Raw genomic sequence first — 16,789 nt, forward strand, 5'->3', positions numbered from 1 at the left:
TTAGTTGCTTCCAATCTGGAGAGTAAATGTACTTTTGGACTTATTACAGTGGACAGAAGTGCTTTAGGTAGGATAAATACCAAGTAATTCAGCATCAAAGCTCACACAAACTATGGAAAACTAAGGTAAAGAGAAGATGTGTAAGAGAATGAGGATGTCTTGATATGGAGGGTGATTTTTGACTGTTTTGCAGTTTCTGTTAGGAGCAGGAAAGGTCCTGTATTTCAGTCAAAGCTAAAGATACTGTAGATGGTGATTTGAGAATCTTCTGGCAACAACTGTATTACATAATTCCCTAGCTTGGCTACATTTCAGCCTAAGATCACAGAATCACAGAATGGCCAGGGTTGGAAGGAACCTCAAGGATCATGAATCTCCTCCCCATTCAACGCTAGACCAGGTGATTTCAAGATTTGGTCTTGTTTTGACTCAGAGTAGCATCATCCCTCAGGAACTAACTCAGCAAGTCCACTAACACTAACAGCTAAAGTAGTTTCATCTTTACTTAACTGGCATCAGGCTAGTGTTTTTGAAGCATGACACTCTTCATTGTATTCTGACAACTATCCTGAGCTTTGAAGTGAGTGAAATGAGCAACACGACAGCAAATATGAAGGGCTAAGGATCACAGTTACTGTTTTAATTTATACATCAAAAGTTCTTTTGACTTGAAGGTCTCAAAAAATTCTCAGACACTGACTGAACCTTCACAACTTCCTCAAGAAGTAGGATTTATCATCTTTTACAATCATTGCAGGCTCTAGGAGCTCAGGCAAGAAGAAAAAGGTTACTGGAACTCCCTTCTCCATGCATTTAAATCTTTGAGTTCTGGATGGAAGGTTTGGATTGGCTGCTATTCTATGTAAACTCATCCTCTGAATGCTGGTCTATGCACTTCAAAGATGTTGCACCACAGCCCTAGGCATTTTGAGATAGGCTTGTAAACAGTTGAATAAATACATGAATTTGCATAATTATAGCCAATGTTTTGGACTATGAATTGCTAACTCTGTCCTTACCAAGAAATGCTGGTTTTGTAAGAGAACAAACTGCATTTGATAGTGTTTGCAGTCAGAGAGGAATATCTCATGGAAGTTCCTCTAACTGTCCAAACAAAGAAATTCTGGGTAAATTGAGTTACCATTAGTACAGAAGCACCATACATGTGTATGTCAATTCTCTTTTTTTTGTTCCCTTTTAAAATTTAAAATATTTTACTACATAAACATATTTGTTTGCAGGTACCAGAGTCATACAGTGGAATTCAGTCTGCAGGAGATCATATTTTCAAAAGGCAGAGCCTGTTATTTGCTTGAAAGTAGGACTTAATTTCTTATATCTGCTAGTGAAATTTACATGCTTACATCCCTTACCTAGGCCTTCATGATCTTGGCAGAATCAACTGCCATCTCATGCCAACTGTTAGTTTCTGCTTCTGTTTTCCTCTTTATTATGGTTGTAATAATTGGCCAGTAGTTGTAATTAGCTGGATAAGAAGCCCTGGCCATTGCATCTCTGCTGATGACTTCATTAGGAATAGGAATGGATGGAGCCTGTGGGACCCCTGTAAATTAGTGTCATCATTTCTGCACTGTCTGTGCTGCACCATTGCTCTCAGGCATCCCCCCTAGACTGGTGGCTCTGCAAATGTTTTTAGGGAAAGCAGCAGCTCTGTAATAGATAAGAAGACTCTGAAAGGACCTTTCTACAGGTTCTGCTATTATAAATGCTGTTTATTTTATCTTCTGTTTCAAGTTTGGAAGATTTAGTCTGAAATCCCATATTAAATGTTACCCTTCTAATTGCTACCTGCTCTGTTGTAGTGAGCTTTCTCCAGAGATGACCTACTGCCAGCCCTTTTGAGTGCTGTGAAGTTCCTCTTCCTACTAAGCTGTTGGCCTTACGTTAGTTATAAGTAGTTACTCTGATCATCAGCCTATGTATATTCAGCATGGCTGTCCTTGACCTCTCACTTCTGGCCCCTCTTAAATTTGAGATTTCCTAGGTTGAAGAATAATTACATTTTCAAAAACACTGTGGTGTGCGATTTTGGTGGACTTATAGACCCACGTTTTCCCTCTATTCAGTTTCCTTTTGAAGCACTTCTTCCATAACTTGCCCAAGTTCGAGGTTTACTGGCTGTCAGATGAAAAAAAGGAAGAAAGAAAATGGAATCTTGTTTGGTTTATGATGTGCACATTGCTTGAGCCAACAGCCAAAGGCAAAATATAATTTTCAAAAGTCACAACTGAGGGGAGGTTAACTGTTCTTTTACAATAAGTAACACATTTAGTTCATACCATAGCTTTCCTTTCCAAAGATGATAGGCTAATGATAACAGTCCTTCTAGTGGGTTTCCCAGATCTACGGATTTTATAGCAGAGTCCATACCTCCTGGAAATTTGGGGAAAATAAGTTGAGTACTGTGAGCGACCCATAGAATCCTCATCTGGAAAATTAAGCCTCTTAAGTTTCACCTGAGATTCAGGAGCCAGTGTGAGATGCTGGCAGTTTGTTCAGTGAAAGCATACCAGCTTGTGGACAAAAGGACAGAAGGCACAGGTGGATTATGTTAGTCTGCCATAGTATGCTTCTGACTGTAATTCTGATGAGATAATTCAGCAGGGGTAAATATTTACCCAAGGATCCAGAGTGCCTGCAAAAGAACCACATTTTGAATCTCCTGTTTCTTCGAATCTTCTGTTTCTCCAGTCATGACAACGTGCTGTAAGCAACATTGCCATTAATATTATAATACAGGAGGCAAAATCTTTTCCAGCTCAGGGGTCAGTAGCAATTTGCAGGTGTACTATGATGTCTGAAACATTTCAGTGTCCAGTAAAATCAGTGCATTGTGGCACTTGCCATAGAATAACCCTAGTTAAAAGGGATTTCTGGAAGCCAATTGCAATTGCCTATTTGAAGTAGGGCCAGCATCAAAAGTAGAATAGGTTGTTCAGGTCTTCAGCTCTTCAGAGTTTTGAAAATTTCCAGGGTGGAATTTCCACAGCCTTCCCTAGTATTTAATCACCTTCCATGTGTAATTTTTTCCTTTTAATTTTCTGTAATTCCCCTTACTACAAATCATCCTCTGCCTTTTTCTTACACTGCGTACCTCTGAGGTGAGGCAAGCTCCATGTTCACTGTAATCCCTTTTTCTTTGTGAACGTACTGAAAAGACAGTGATCATGCGCTTCAAGAAGCTTGACAGTACTGTGAAAGAGGACTTAGAGCTGTTGGAACTAAAGAGAAGTCACATAATTTTCTAAACCCTGTCACTCATGTAATGTAAACTCTCAGACCCTCATTCTAGCAGCAGATTTCCTTACGCTTACCCCACTACACTCCTAGTCTTTGAAGAACAATCCTTCTGTTCTAAACCTTCTTGCAAGAAATTTCTTCCCAAACAGTTGCACACAGCTTTGTAAATGTTAGAGTGACATTTGGAGTAAGCTTGAAGAGCTCATGTACTTCTCCTTGGTTCCCCCGTGTCTCTGCCAATCTTCAGTATGGCAATACGGCCTCTCACTCTTCACCTCCCAGGGCTAGCACTAACATTTACAAGCTACAGTCTCTGTCTGCAAATATTTCCACTATGCTGCTCAGTGTTGTTTCAGCTCCTCCACGGCCCAGATTACACATTTGCAGCCTGAAGAAGGGAGAGGTGAAGTTTATCAGATAACATTTACCTTTCATTATGAATTAAGGTTGTTTGTTTGTTTGCTGTTAACTCACTACATGACAATGCCTCACCCCCATAGTTAGCTTCTCTTCTGTGTGTGACCATGGCAGGAGGAGAGAAAGCACATAACAATCCTGATGCTCGTGGAAATTGGTAGAGTCTTCTCTATATGATAGTCACTAATTTGCATCAGGAGCTGAAATGCTGGTTCATTATAGAAGTTACATCAAAGTGAGGACCCAGAGTGCCAAGCCTTTTGAGGTCTAGTAGTAGAGGGGGTTTTATAATCCCGTCTCCACATATGTCTTCTCAGGATCAATTTAAAATTTAGAATGTCTCTCCCGAACTTTTTGTTGTAGGTGGTTGAATACCTGATGGGATTTTCCTTTGTAATGATGGGAGTTTCACAGGTTTACTTAGATTCTTGAGATTTTATCCACTTTGAGATAAAGATTATCAGACTACTTTACTCAATGTGGGTATTACACAACCTCATTTTAGTACTAAGTTAGAAAAGCACGTGGTTCATTTTGGGTTCATGTAAAAAATTTGGGGTAGTTCTGAAAAAAAAAATATCAGAATTTCTGCTGTTGCAGTCATTTAGATGTCTTAAGTTTATCAACTGAGCAAATTTTTTTCTCTGAAGAGAGTTTATTAGAGTACTTGTGCTAAACCCTGCACCTTGATACACCTTGGGGCTGTTAATTTGCCTTTTTTACCTCTTCTACTTCCATTTTATTGATACATAGGTAACAATTTTTCCTACAGTAATTTGATGTTTTTGCTTGTGTTTGGAAAAAAAGAACTTAGGAAACAGGAAATAAATAACATACTGAAACAGGGAGGAGACAGTGGTATTGCAAAGGAAATGGTAAATAGGATGTTTATTCTATTCTGACTTTCAAGGTAAATAAATAGGTTTGGTTTGTAGTTCAGATGTTCTTCAGGAACTTCTTATTTTATTTTATCCCAGCAGCATTTCTAGGCTATTTTCAGACTTAAGTGTTTGTTGAAAGTCTTGAAATGGTTCAAATAATGCTGTGCAATACATTTTGCAAGGTTTTGAAAAGACACATTTGATGAAAAACATTCATCCAGATGTCATCTGGTCTATGAAAACATTTGCTAGCAATTTTTGTCTGTAGCTATGGCCTTATAAGTGACAATTATTATTACTGCTCCACCAGTATTCTTGCATCCCTGAAAATGTGATGAATGCCTTGAAGCTTGCTCTGTTATCTCTCTTGTTTGCTGCTCATTTGGAAATATTTTGTACACATTGTACTGATAAGGCTGTCTTATGTAATTATTCTACTTTTTGTGCTTATTTGGTCTTAACTGACATGCACTATTCAAATTTGGGGCTTTTAAGTTTAAGACAGTAATATACAATTCAGAGATACTGGAAAACAGAAGAGGCAACTTACAGAAAATAAAAACTGGAAGCTGTTGAGTGAATGGGATTTACTTTAGAGGAGCTGGGAGCAATGGTATGCAGAGCTTCGGTGTATGAAGGTCCTTCTGTAAAGTAGATAGATATCTACTGTAAAGTAGAAAGATAGGAAAGTAGACTAGGAAAATAAGTGATCATCTTTATTTGAAGAAAAGAGAAATTGGGATTAATGTTACAAAAATACTTTGATCTATGAGGTAGTTATGCACCAGAAAAAACAGTCCAGGTTCCTTACAATTCTGGTGTTAAGTCTCTAACAACTGCTTTATCTTCATGAATTTTCAATGCATAATAGCTAATGCAAATGCTATTGACATCTTGGCAGGCTGGAATCTTTAAAGCAGAACAGCTTTGTTCTTGCTAGTGCAATAAACCTACAGTTGGTGATTAGTGGTACTATTTGCAGTGAATTTTGCTAGACTAATAAAACTTCATCTTATTTCTAATGGTTCCCTTTAGGTGAATATTTTGTTTTGTTTTCTGTTACTGTCCTTGCAAATGCTGGTGAACTGCATTTACATCCCTTCTAGTTATTCATTCCTGTTTGATGGGCTAGATGGGGTGAGATCTGTGGCACTTTCATGGGAGGCATTCAAGAAAAATGCAGTTTGCAGGAAAAAGTGTTGTTGCGCATATAGCAGACATGGGCTTCTTTTCCGGGCAAGGGGAGGAAAAGGACTAAAGCACTGCTGGCTCCCCACCACCAGAGCCCTGCTGAAGGCACCCCTGGGGTCTGCCTGCCCCGGTGCCTCTGCTACCCTGCCATGGCACTGTTTCAGTCCCTCAGAGCTCCCCACACCCTGCACAGGCTCAAGGCCAAATGTTGGCCTCAGAGCTATCAGCCCCAGCCTCAGGGAGGACACTGCAGGACTTCAGCTCCTGCCACTCTGCCCCTACGGCTGTGGGCCTGCTCAGCTTTGCTCGTGTCCTTGCCCTCTCACTGTTGCCCTGCCCAGTGATCGCTGTACTTGAGCCTGGGTCTGACTAGCTGATAGACCTCCCAACTTGACCTTGGACCTCCCATATGGCAATGATGTTGCCTTGATTGGACCTGGCCACCATCTGCAGGCCTGTCAGGTTTCGCGTGGCTCCTGGCTTCCAGGGAGAAACTCTGCTCCTACCTCTATGTGACATCCAAAGTCATAGCTGCCTGTGAGCATATAAATTCCCATTACATTTTTTTCCACAAAAATAGGAGCATTAACTCTTGTGTCATAGTAAGATTGCAACCTAAATCTTATATTCTTGCTCCCAATACTTCCATTGTTTCCACTTAGGCAAAACTCTGTTTTCTTTCTTAATCTATTATGCAGGTAGGCTGCATACTTTAAATAAGCTCCTGCACTTGATTTTTGAGGAAACAAACCTTGCAACTGTGGGATCAAGCCTTGCTTTTTTGTGCATGTTGGTGATTGTTTTGGATGATGGTAATTTATTGTGCTTTTTGCTGAATGGGAATGTCTGTTAACGTAATTTCCTTGAAGTTTGTAAGATACAACTAAAAATGTTTTTCTTGACTGAACTAAGTCGAAACTCTTCCTGTTCTTGGTGCAGTGTTTGAGCAGTTTGAGCAGTTGGGTTAGGGCCCCAGAATCTCTGTACCTCCCTGTGTTTTCTGTGAGTATACAGGGACGCTTCTGTAAGTCTTTCTTTCCATCTGATGAAACAAATGGGACCTGCTAGAGGTTAACGGAAGAGTTTATGGACAGATCTTGGCTAGCTTTTTCTCTGGCTTAATGATCTCCCATTGGAGATGAGTGGTTGTGAGTAGCTGTAACTGAGTCCTGCTTCTTGACCTACCAACTTGTAAAAACTGTGGCTTCCTTGCGGATGACCAGCAGGCACTGAGTCAGCAGTGTGGCAGGGCAGCCATCTGGCAAGCCTGCTCAGGGCGCCCCACTCAATATGCTGGCACCAAGAGACTGACTGAATGCTATGCTGCTTTTACAAGTGGGTATGGATAGCATGTAGGTTCAGTCTTAAGGGTGATTCAAGCACAGCTGTATGTTCTGTAGATAGCACCATTCTCTCCTGGTGCTCCTGGTTCTGCAATTCTAGCAGTAAGAGCAGGTAAAATATGCATTTACCTTGAAATACAGAAGAAATCTTTCCAGTGTAAAAATGATTTATAAAGAGATGTTTTCAACTGTTCATTTTTTATAGCTCACTTGTATTTTAAAATCCACGTGACGCAAACTTTGTTGTAGCTTAGTCCAAATTATGCCAGGTGTAAACATGCATCCCCTGGGTCATTCATGGATGTACATCCTCAGTCCAAAGGCTTGGCTCGTTGAAACTTGTCGGTATGGAATCTACTTAGACAGGATTGAGAATTGTAGGGTTTTAGGCCTTCTTTTCTTTCAGTTGTGTGGGTTTGTTGTTGTTGTTTTTAAGTATTATGTTGAATTTTGAATAATCAAGGCTGTTTTTATTTGTGGCCATGTGTCTCCTAGCAGGTGTATGAAAAAACTGATGTTTGCATGGGAATGGAAAGAGATGTGCTGCATACTCAATGGAAAGCTTTTTCTGGCTTGTGGATAGAAAGCTCTGGCTCTCTTTCTTAAAGGAAATCTTGAAGGATATTTGAATTTTTGCAGGAAAGTGGTATTGTGTAGTCTGTATTTCCTGTAGTTTTGAACTCTTGGTCCTTGCTATTATGCATCTCCAACTGCTAATGCTTTTCTCTAGAAGCCCTGCTCAGTGGGAATGGGGAGGAACGGCTGATTCTCCCAAATGGAAATGTATGAGGAATGCACAGTGTGCCCTGGTTTACTGTCATTAATCACTTCAGCTGAACTTTTAATGAAGAGGTGTTTTTTCCTTATTCTTTCATCATCTTTTTGGAGACTTCCAGAAAAAAGAAAGCTCTTTTGTAGTCTGGGAGACAAGGGAGAAACCACAAGGAAGAACAAGGCACTATGGGAAAGCTGAAAAGGATGGAAAGCCAAAAAGAATGGAGATTAATACAGGAGAAAGGTTAGAAACCAAGACAAAGATCACGAAGAGATATTGAATATTTTTCTATCTCTGTATTGCAAGAATATGTCTGTTGCAACCTCCCTAGAATGTTTATGCAGAGCTTTGTGGTGAAGCAGCAGTAAATTGCTCCTTTGGATGGTAAGTGCAAAATTAAAGCTGGCAGGGTCTCAGAGCACAAGACTGGGAAGCTAATTGCTCCTAATAACATATCGATTTTCACAGATCTCTGGCATTATGTCAGGGCAGTTTTGAACTAGCACCTGGTTTCTTCCTCTTTCCATCTCCAAGCGAATAGTGGTGAAGCTTCTGGCTTTGAGATCTGGTAAATGCAACTCTAGATCTTTTTGTCTACACTGCAGGTCCCTGCAACATGGGTGAAATCTTTTGTGCTGCACATTGCTCCAAATATAATGGCTACCCTGAAAGTAGACAGGTGGAAGGAATGTGCATATATTTTAACTTGAATAACTATGTGCTTATATTTTAACTTGATTAACTAACTGCTGCTTGTATTTATGGTGCTGTACAGAAGTGTTACAATCCCTTTGCTGCAGTTGACTAAAGACAATCAAATGGATGCCTGTTTTCAGGCAAAAGTTGCCAGCACGGGAGAACTGAGGTCACCTAGTTGTTGCCAGGTTACATTCAATCATCAGCAGATTTTCTGTATGTGTTGCTTAGCGATAATGTGCCATCCTTGAGTTTTGGGGACTGCTGTTTGGACAAGGAGATATGATTTATTTCTGTGATTGCTACTAAGCAATACCTCCCTCTGAAGGACTGTTCTTACAGTTAGAGGGAAAGCTCTGCTTGCAAGGAGGTGTGCTGAAAAAGCTTACAGATACTTCAGATGGTGAAGACTTGTAAGGTGAGAATGAAATTTCTTACATTTAGAAGATGTCAAGTGCTTAGGTGCTCTGAACTGGGACAGGCTCAGGTCAGCAGAGGGCACACACAAGGGCAGAAGGTCATCTTCTCACATGGTTGCATAGAAGCTGTTTCAACTATTTCAGGCTATTTGATTTTATCTGCATAACTGTTGCAAGGATTCAGTGCAGTGCTATATTTATATCAGAGAAGAGACATTAACTGAAACTGAAGTAATGCCTGATTTAGGGTACTACTGAATATCAACTGAAACACTGTCTTGATTTTTAAATTAATTTTGATTATCGATTCCAATTGGAAATTTACTTTCAGCTTTCCTCTGTCTGGTTTGTCTCTATTCATTCTAAACTGACATGGCTGATAGTATGGTGACTGGAACTATGCTGAGAACCCTTAGGTCCTCTGCATTCCATACACAGAATGCTATGGGCAGAGTTTAGGAAAGGATACCTAGAAGAACAAGCAAGGAGTTCAGGAGGTGGAAAGGAGAGATTTTGCTCAGTGTGAGATCTTTTTTTGCCTCCTACATTACATTTTTCCCTTGGGGCTCCTCCTGCTTTATCTCACTGTGTAATTCATTCCAAGTACAAGCCATGCTTATAGAATTTGAATTTGGGGTTAATTTAGGCATCAGTGGCTTTTTTTTTTTTCCCCTGACATTTTTGAGTTCAGATTTTGATTCAGAAACTATTCAAAACATTAGGTTCTAGATTTCTGTGCCATCTTCAGCAATTATGGGTGTTCTTCATATTAGTCTTACACAAATATAATAACAGTTCACATTTCTTGTCTGTGGACAGTAATTTTCTGTCAATGGAATCAGTGGACCTGAAGGGCACACAAATGCATTGTTTTAGAAGGGAAGAAAGTCATTATTACCAGTCTTTTGATTTGTTGTCTTACAGTGTCTGCAGAAAAAAAAAAAAAAAAAAAAGCACGTATATTTCCAAAGTACCCATGGCATGGCTCTGTGAACAAGAAAGCAGCAAAGCTGAGGTACTTGTGTCAGCGACCCCCACTCGTGGTCCTGATACTCTCCAATTCCGTTACCACAGCTACTCTGGTGTGAGGGCACACAACTTTTTCATGCAAGGCACATCTGAGCTGAAGGCATCAAAAGAGCCATTTCATGCTTGACTGCATTTTCTAATACAATCCACACAGAGAGGAGAGAGAGCAAGGAGGGGTTTGTGTGTACATATGCATTGACTTTGTGTATATGTATAATGTACAGTACCTTTGGTTCCAGCTTGCAGCTGTGGTTGGCAAGAAAGAGTTGCAGGCATGAGGGGGAATAGAATTGCACTTTGAAAAGTAGGAAACCCCCCCCACCTTGAAATAAAAATCTTTCTTTCCAGCTCGTTCCAACTGTTTCTTGGCCAAGTAAAGATGTGAGTCTCCTGGGCAACACTGACAGCTGGTGCCCAGAAGGTGTATGTATGGCTGATTGGGTGTTGCATGTAAAGCACTTTGCGCATACAGACCATGACAGTGTGTGGGGAATGCAGCTCAGAACGCTTGTGAATAAAGATGTTGTTCACAACCGTATTATTTTAATGGTGCTCATAGTGAAGTTTTCTTTTTAATGAGCTTGTATGTCCCATGACCAGCGGAGGTGCTGCATGGTGTATGTTAGTATGATGGGTTGCTGCACCAGTGCTGCACCCAACCACAGTGATCCCCGTCAAATGTTTCATAACCATATAACTGTTTACCACTTATTTTGCATATTTATTACCACACTGCATTACTGTTTCTAGCCACTGTGGATCCTTTCCAGCATGGACTTGGAAGAACTTGACATGTTCTTTATTTTCCTGTCCAACTCTCTTACTCTAGCACCAAACATTCAGGCCTTGAGAGGACTCTAAGAGTTAGCTCTAATAAGCTTATTGTTTTCTTCTAAAAGTTCCAGTCCCATCAGCATGAGGGGGTCAGCTGATGATGTGAAAAATGAAGATGTCTAAGAAGAACATCTATATTCCAAATATTTGTTGTTTCATTTGGTACTGTGTTTTCTTTTCTTGTGTAGGTAGGGAGGCTGGTCAGAATCTCAGTAAGAGTGCTTTACAGAGTAATCCCTTTGTGTGTCTAGGGAGTTTAAATCAGTCTTTTTTTTCTACTTCTGGGATTTTTATTCATAGCTTTGTTGTAAAAGTCCTACATGGAGTAATCTACTTATCTGCCTTTGGGAGGAAATGGTTCTGGGGAAAAGGGATGCTCTGATTCGTACATTAATATATTTATGCAGATTTGTAAATTTTGCTGGTAGAAGTGCTTTAGAGCATATGCACAGACTGAAACAATGATTGCCATGCCGTACTGGTTGCTGCACTTCTTTCACAAGACTTTACCCCTTCAAAGAAGACTTTCGGTTTTCACAGGCAAAGTCCTGAACAAATAGAGAGCATTAAGTACTGGAACTCCTTTCCCACTAGACTCAATTTTCTTTGACATCTTCGGAGGGGACAGAAAAACGTAATATCATTCCTTTTTTCCCTCCCACACTCCTGCCTTTTGTTCTGCCTTGATCTCCTGCCATTTCCAATGTTTGAATTACACTTGATGTAGATTTTGATTTGTTCTTTTCATCATTTGCATTGCACTGCCACCAGTTGTGACAGCAGAGTTCCAGAAAGATTGTTAGTAAGGAGGAAGAAAAGGTCCCTCAAAACAGTACAAATCTGGTGTGGGAAAAACTGTTAGGAAACCTGTTCATGCTTGCAGATATTTGTCTGCCAGATTACAACAGAACTCTGAAAAAAGATCAAATGATTACAAGTAGGATGGATCTATGAACTCAATATTAAATAGCATTTCCTATGACCAACGTTTCATTTTTGTACTCTACAACTTCCTGAAGGGAGGTTGTGGTGAAGAGGGGTTTGGCCTCTTCTCCCAGGCAATGAACAGGACCCGGGGAAATGGCCGCAGGTTGTACTGGAGGAGGTTTAGGTTAGACATGAGGAAGAACTTTTTCTCTCAGGCAGTGGTCAGGCATTGGAATGGACTGCCAAGGGAGGTGGTGGCAGAGGCGCCTGGATGAGGAGCTACAAAAGATGGTTTAGTCTGTGGTAGCAATGGTAATGAGAAGACTGTTGGACTAGATGATCTTACAGGTCATTTCCAACCTTGTGATTCTATGATTCTGTGATTCTATGATTATTCTTGAATAAAGTGTACCTGTAGAAGCTCTTCTTAGTCTAACTTAAATTTTGGAAACATATTTTCACTTTCCTGCTTTAGATGTTGTATGTTCCTTTTCATTGTGCTACTTCTAATTGTATATTTTTTTTTCACTTCTCTAAAATAAATTCTGTCTGCTGGAGAACTTTATAGGTCCTGTATTAATGATAATTCATATTTGACGGCTAGGCTTGCTTAATTTGATAAATGAAATTCCACTTCCAGAAACAATGGAACAAATACAGGACTTAATTCTCTCTTGCTTGTTTTGTCTTGTCTGATTTGCCTATTTAGGCCATGAGCAGCTTTCTAGATGCTACCATTGTTCAAGGTTTGCATGCAAGATTGATTGTTGATGGACTGTGTTGCCACAGACTATAACTGTATATGGTTTCTCTTTTCCTTTAAAGTCCCAACAATGGAATGAAATTCCTCGCTGAATAAGCAACAACTTTTAAGAGCACCAGAAATAGAGACTGCATTTTCTAAGGCAAGACTGAATGCCCTAGGAGCAGTGTTTGAACTGTTCACTCCAGGAAGTGCTAGGATAGGCTGAACTAATGGAGAAGATTGCATTTTCTAGAAGATGTGAAAAATGGAGTCTGTCCTATCTCATTATCTCAAAAGGGCCCAAAGCTAACACACTTATCTTTATTTTTCCTGCTTATACTTGTTATGTAGAGTTGCCGGACGCAGCTGAACAGTAGCTCTGTTCTACCCAGAGTGATGTGCTGTTCCTGGAGTGTGTGGCAATTGTAAACACAGTGCTCTGTAATAGATGTCAGGTTTCCTCAGGGTTGGAGATCATGTAGAAGTGTAACTTATTTTCATCTTTTTGAAATTATTTACTGATTCCTTACAGAGGCCTCTATCTTGAGCTATGATGGCAGCATGTACATGAAGATCATCATGCCCATGGTCATGCATACTGAGGCAGAAGATGTGTCCTTCCGTTTCATGTCCCAGCGTGCCTATGGGCTGTTGATGGCAACCACCTCACGAGATTCTGCTGACACTCTGCGTCTGGAGCTGGATGGAGGCCGTGTCAAACTAATGGTCAACTTAGGTATCGTATAAAAACCTCCCACTGCCTTCACTCTTAGTTTGGGCTTGTGGTTAGTGGTTTTTAAGATTATTTTGTTTAATTTCTGTTGGTTTGATTGGATTGGATTGATCACTAAAATAGCTGCTGAGACCTTCATAATTATATTCTATTGTGGAGGTATTGCTGCATGGAGATTTGCTGTTAGTTCTTTGTTATGAACAGTGTTGGTTTTAAAGTCTTAAGTTTTTAAGTTTCCTTTCTTGGTCTGGGACTGGTGAGCTCTGTGTGAGACATGCTGCTTGGTCCATCTTTTGATCAGTTACATCCCTCATTCATACAGCATCACTCAAAACAGTCAAAGCCAAATGTGAGAATTAAGCAAAATGGATACGGTGGCAAGCAGAAGTCTTGTGAATCCTAAACCTTTTACAGAATTTGACAATGTTTGCTACAAATTGATCTTAAATATTCTATTTTGCTGAACTACAATTTATTTCTATTTCATAATTAGTTTATCTTTCAGCCTTTAGAGCTTTTAATATCTAGGAAAAAAGCCTGTATCTTTTGACAGTTTCTTTGATAAAACAAAGGCAACAGTAATGAAAGTGCATCCCCCCATCCCAAAAGGTTGTTCTGTCTCCTTAGAGTCACAGAAAACAATAAAAGACCATTAGAAACAAATTCAACAATAATAACAGTGAAAAATTTTGAGAGGCAATGAATGAGCTGTTTGATTATCCACTTTCTTACCAGTGAATGACAAGTAGCCTCCTTTTTAAAGAACATAAGCACAGGAGGTGAAGTTTACTTTCATTTGCACTGATGCAACTTGTTGCTTCATCTCAATCCCACAATATAATAAAGAAGAGATTCTGGATCAAAAGGCAGAACTATCATGTATAATGATTATGGAAAATGTGAAGTCCAGGGTACTTTATGTAAAGATGTTCATAGTCTGCAAAATCTTGTGCCAGTTTTCAAAATTCCAAACCCCACAGGAGCAAGCTTTCACATTATTTTGAGCTAACAACATTAGCATCATGAAAGTCCCACTATGCTGATATCAGGAGCAAACTGTGTAGTGATTTTGTAGAGTGCAGCAGTGTTTTTTTACCCATACCTGTAGTAATGGTTCTTGTTTTTCAGCTCATATCCTAGGTAGATATTATAAATTTATCAAGGACTTTCTGTGCGCAGTTGAGCTTGAGTGATGATTTTAAGGTTTCTTATCCTTACCTGGGAAATACGTTGTCCAGCAAGTGGCCAGCTTGTTTTAAAAACTTACATGTAGTTTTTTGGTTTTTTTTTTTTTTTTCTTTTTTTTTTTTTGCACTTTTAATCTCATATAAGACTGTAGCTTTTGGGTTAGGAGAATAAAGAAGATGCATTTAAGCCAGTTCATATTTATTAATAATAGTATCTGTCCAAAGGGTTATGGAAACTCATGTTATGAAAAGAAAATAAAATGAAAAAGGCAAAAGCAAACAAATGAAAGAAAACCTATGTGGTATGGTTTTGTTTGGAATACATATGCTTGCTCTTCTTAGCTCAGTTGGAAAAGTTTAAATCGCCACTGAGTGTCCAGATAGCTTAGGAACAGATGTGTACTCAGCAAGTAGCGGGCAGAAGAAATAGGTCAGTTTCAACTATGATAGTAGTTTCTCAAACAGAAATAGCACTGACACTGATCTCTCACTGTTTCAACTTATTGTAAGAGTGCTGAGACATTATGCAAAGAAGTGCTGCAAATCTAAGGTATTTTCCTTTAGTTGTTGGGACTTTCTGCCTTCAAAACAGCAATGTTACCTTGCTGTTGGAGAAAGAGAGTTTAAGGAGGAGTGACCTTAACAGAGCCACTTAAATTCTGTTGTTTATTGGAAGTCACACCTGACTCTTTAAGGAGACTGATTATAGCCAAAATGTTACAAATGAGAACCAAGTCTTCATCATTTGCTCCTGCCAAAATCCTCTTACTGGTGAGAAGTGTTAGGAATACCCTCTGAAGCTGATCATGCTTGGTGCTGACTAGCTGCATGTCACCATCCTCCTGAGCCAATGACAACCAATGACATGCGTGTGTAAACAGAGACTGTTTTGAGTGGTGAGTTATATAATTGTGCTTTTCTTATAAGTCATTTAAAACTATTACTAAGAATTGTCTCTTTATTCTTCGATCTATTCCATTTGATTACTTGTTATCATTTGTGTGGTTATATAGGTCTTTCCTGTGTTGTTTTTTATTTTCTTTCTTTTTTTTTTTTAATTATTATTTTTTTAACTCTTCTATGTATTTCAGTTGTAAAGCTTTCCCATACCCCATCAGCCATAGTAAATCAAAAGATGGTATTCAACCCTTCAAAGGCCTGAAGCCTGCGGCCCGCACAGCAAACAGCCCTGAGAACAGAGTGTACAGAGCAGCCTGCAGTGGCTGGCATATCCCACCACCTCCTCAACACACAGTGTTGTCCTGGCTTCAGCCAGGGGGATACATTGTACAGCAGGCATGGGTGGGCATGGGGGCTTGCTGTAGAAGATAGGAGGGATAAGAGCAGTGGTGAATAATTCTCTATGAAGGAGGAGTGAGGAAGTTGTTTCAGACCTTTCCCCTGTCAGTCCCTGAGGCAGTCCAGTCTGCGTGTTGACAGCAAGTTTCACAGTAGTTTGTTTGTTGTGTGAAGAATAGAAGTCCAAATATGATGCAGATCTCACTTCTGTTGATAAGGATTCTGAGGAAATGAGCGTACAGTGAAAGGAGTGAGAGAGAGAGAGAGAGATGAAGCAAATAATGGCTTGGAACATGCTTGGGAATCATTTCTGATGCTGGGATTTGCATAAAGGGAAAGAAATGGCTGGTCCAATAGAGAGATGCACCTTCACTTTGTTTTCCTCCCATTGGTGAATGGGAAGATTATAGTTTCACTGACTTTTGTTAAAGAATATTTCAGTTTCATTTCTTCTTGCTAGGCTCAGCTTCAGGGCACTAGTGACTAGAATAAATTCTGCCTACAACCGGTTAATCTGAGTTCTCCTGTAAATAAATGTGGCTATGCCTGTCTCCTACCTTTTCTCCTTAGGGTTTTCAAAGACATCTTTATCTTTCCAAGATGTACAGATTTTTTATAATTCACATATAAAGACAGAGCATACATGTTTTCTGTTTTTCTTTTTTAAACGTGCTTGAACTTTTACACCAAATACACCAAACTTTTGTGCAGGTCGTGCATGCAGATGTGCAAATGTGTACCTAGACATGCTTTTTTTTTAATAATCAACCCATACGGTGACTTTTGATATATGTTTTTTATTGTAATAGATGGGAAAAAAATATCTGTCATCTTCCCACTAATACTAACAGGTGGGTGCACAATCTGAGAAGTAAGAGAGACAAAGAGCTGCATTGTAGCATGGTGGAAGAGTGCACAGGGCCTCATCTGAGTTCCCCACAGGGGATAACCTAGAGTAAGCAGAAATTGTCAGGCCCTGATTATCTTGTTCTAGTCTTACTTTGAAGTGCTCTTCCATAACCACATGTGGATGCTCTTCAAAAGGAGTAAAC

The 16,789-nt window shown here is 39.7% G+C and overlaps 1 protein-coding gene across 15 annotated transcripts in view; it reads left to right on the forward strand.

The window, feature by feature from the left end:
* NRXN3 (neurexin 3) overlaps positions 1-16,789 on the forward strand; it is a 945,174-nt gene that overhangs the window by 312,029 nt on the left and 616,356 nt on the right. For all 15 annotated transcript variants that reach the window (XR_007377978.1, XR_007377979.1, XM_048950079.1 and 12 more), the window contains one exon: positions 13,051-13,254. Coding sequence is in view for 13 of the 15 variants with exons in the window: in XM_048950079.1 (XP_048806036.1) it covers positions 13,051-13,254 (204 nt within the window). In the remaining 2 variants the exon portion in view is untranslated. The remainder of the gene's footprint in view (positions 1-13,050; positions 13,255-16,789) is intronic.

The sequence above is a fragment of the Lagopus muta genome, chromosome 6, assembly GCF_023343835.1.
Source record: "Lagopus muta isolate bLagMut1 chromosome 6, bLagMut1 primary, whole genome shotgun sequence".
NCBI lineage: Eukaryota > Metazoa > Chordata > Aves > Galliformes > Phasianidae > Lagopus > Lagopus muta.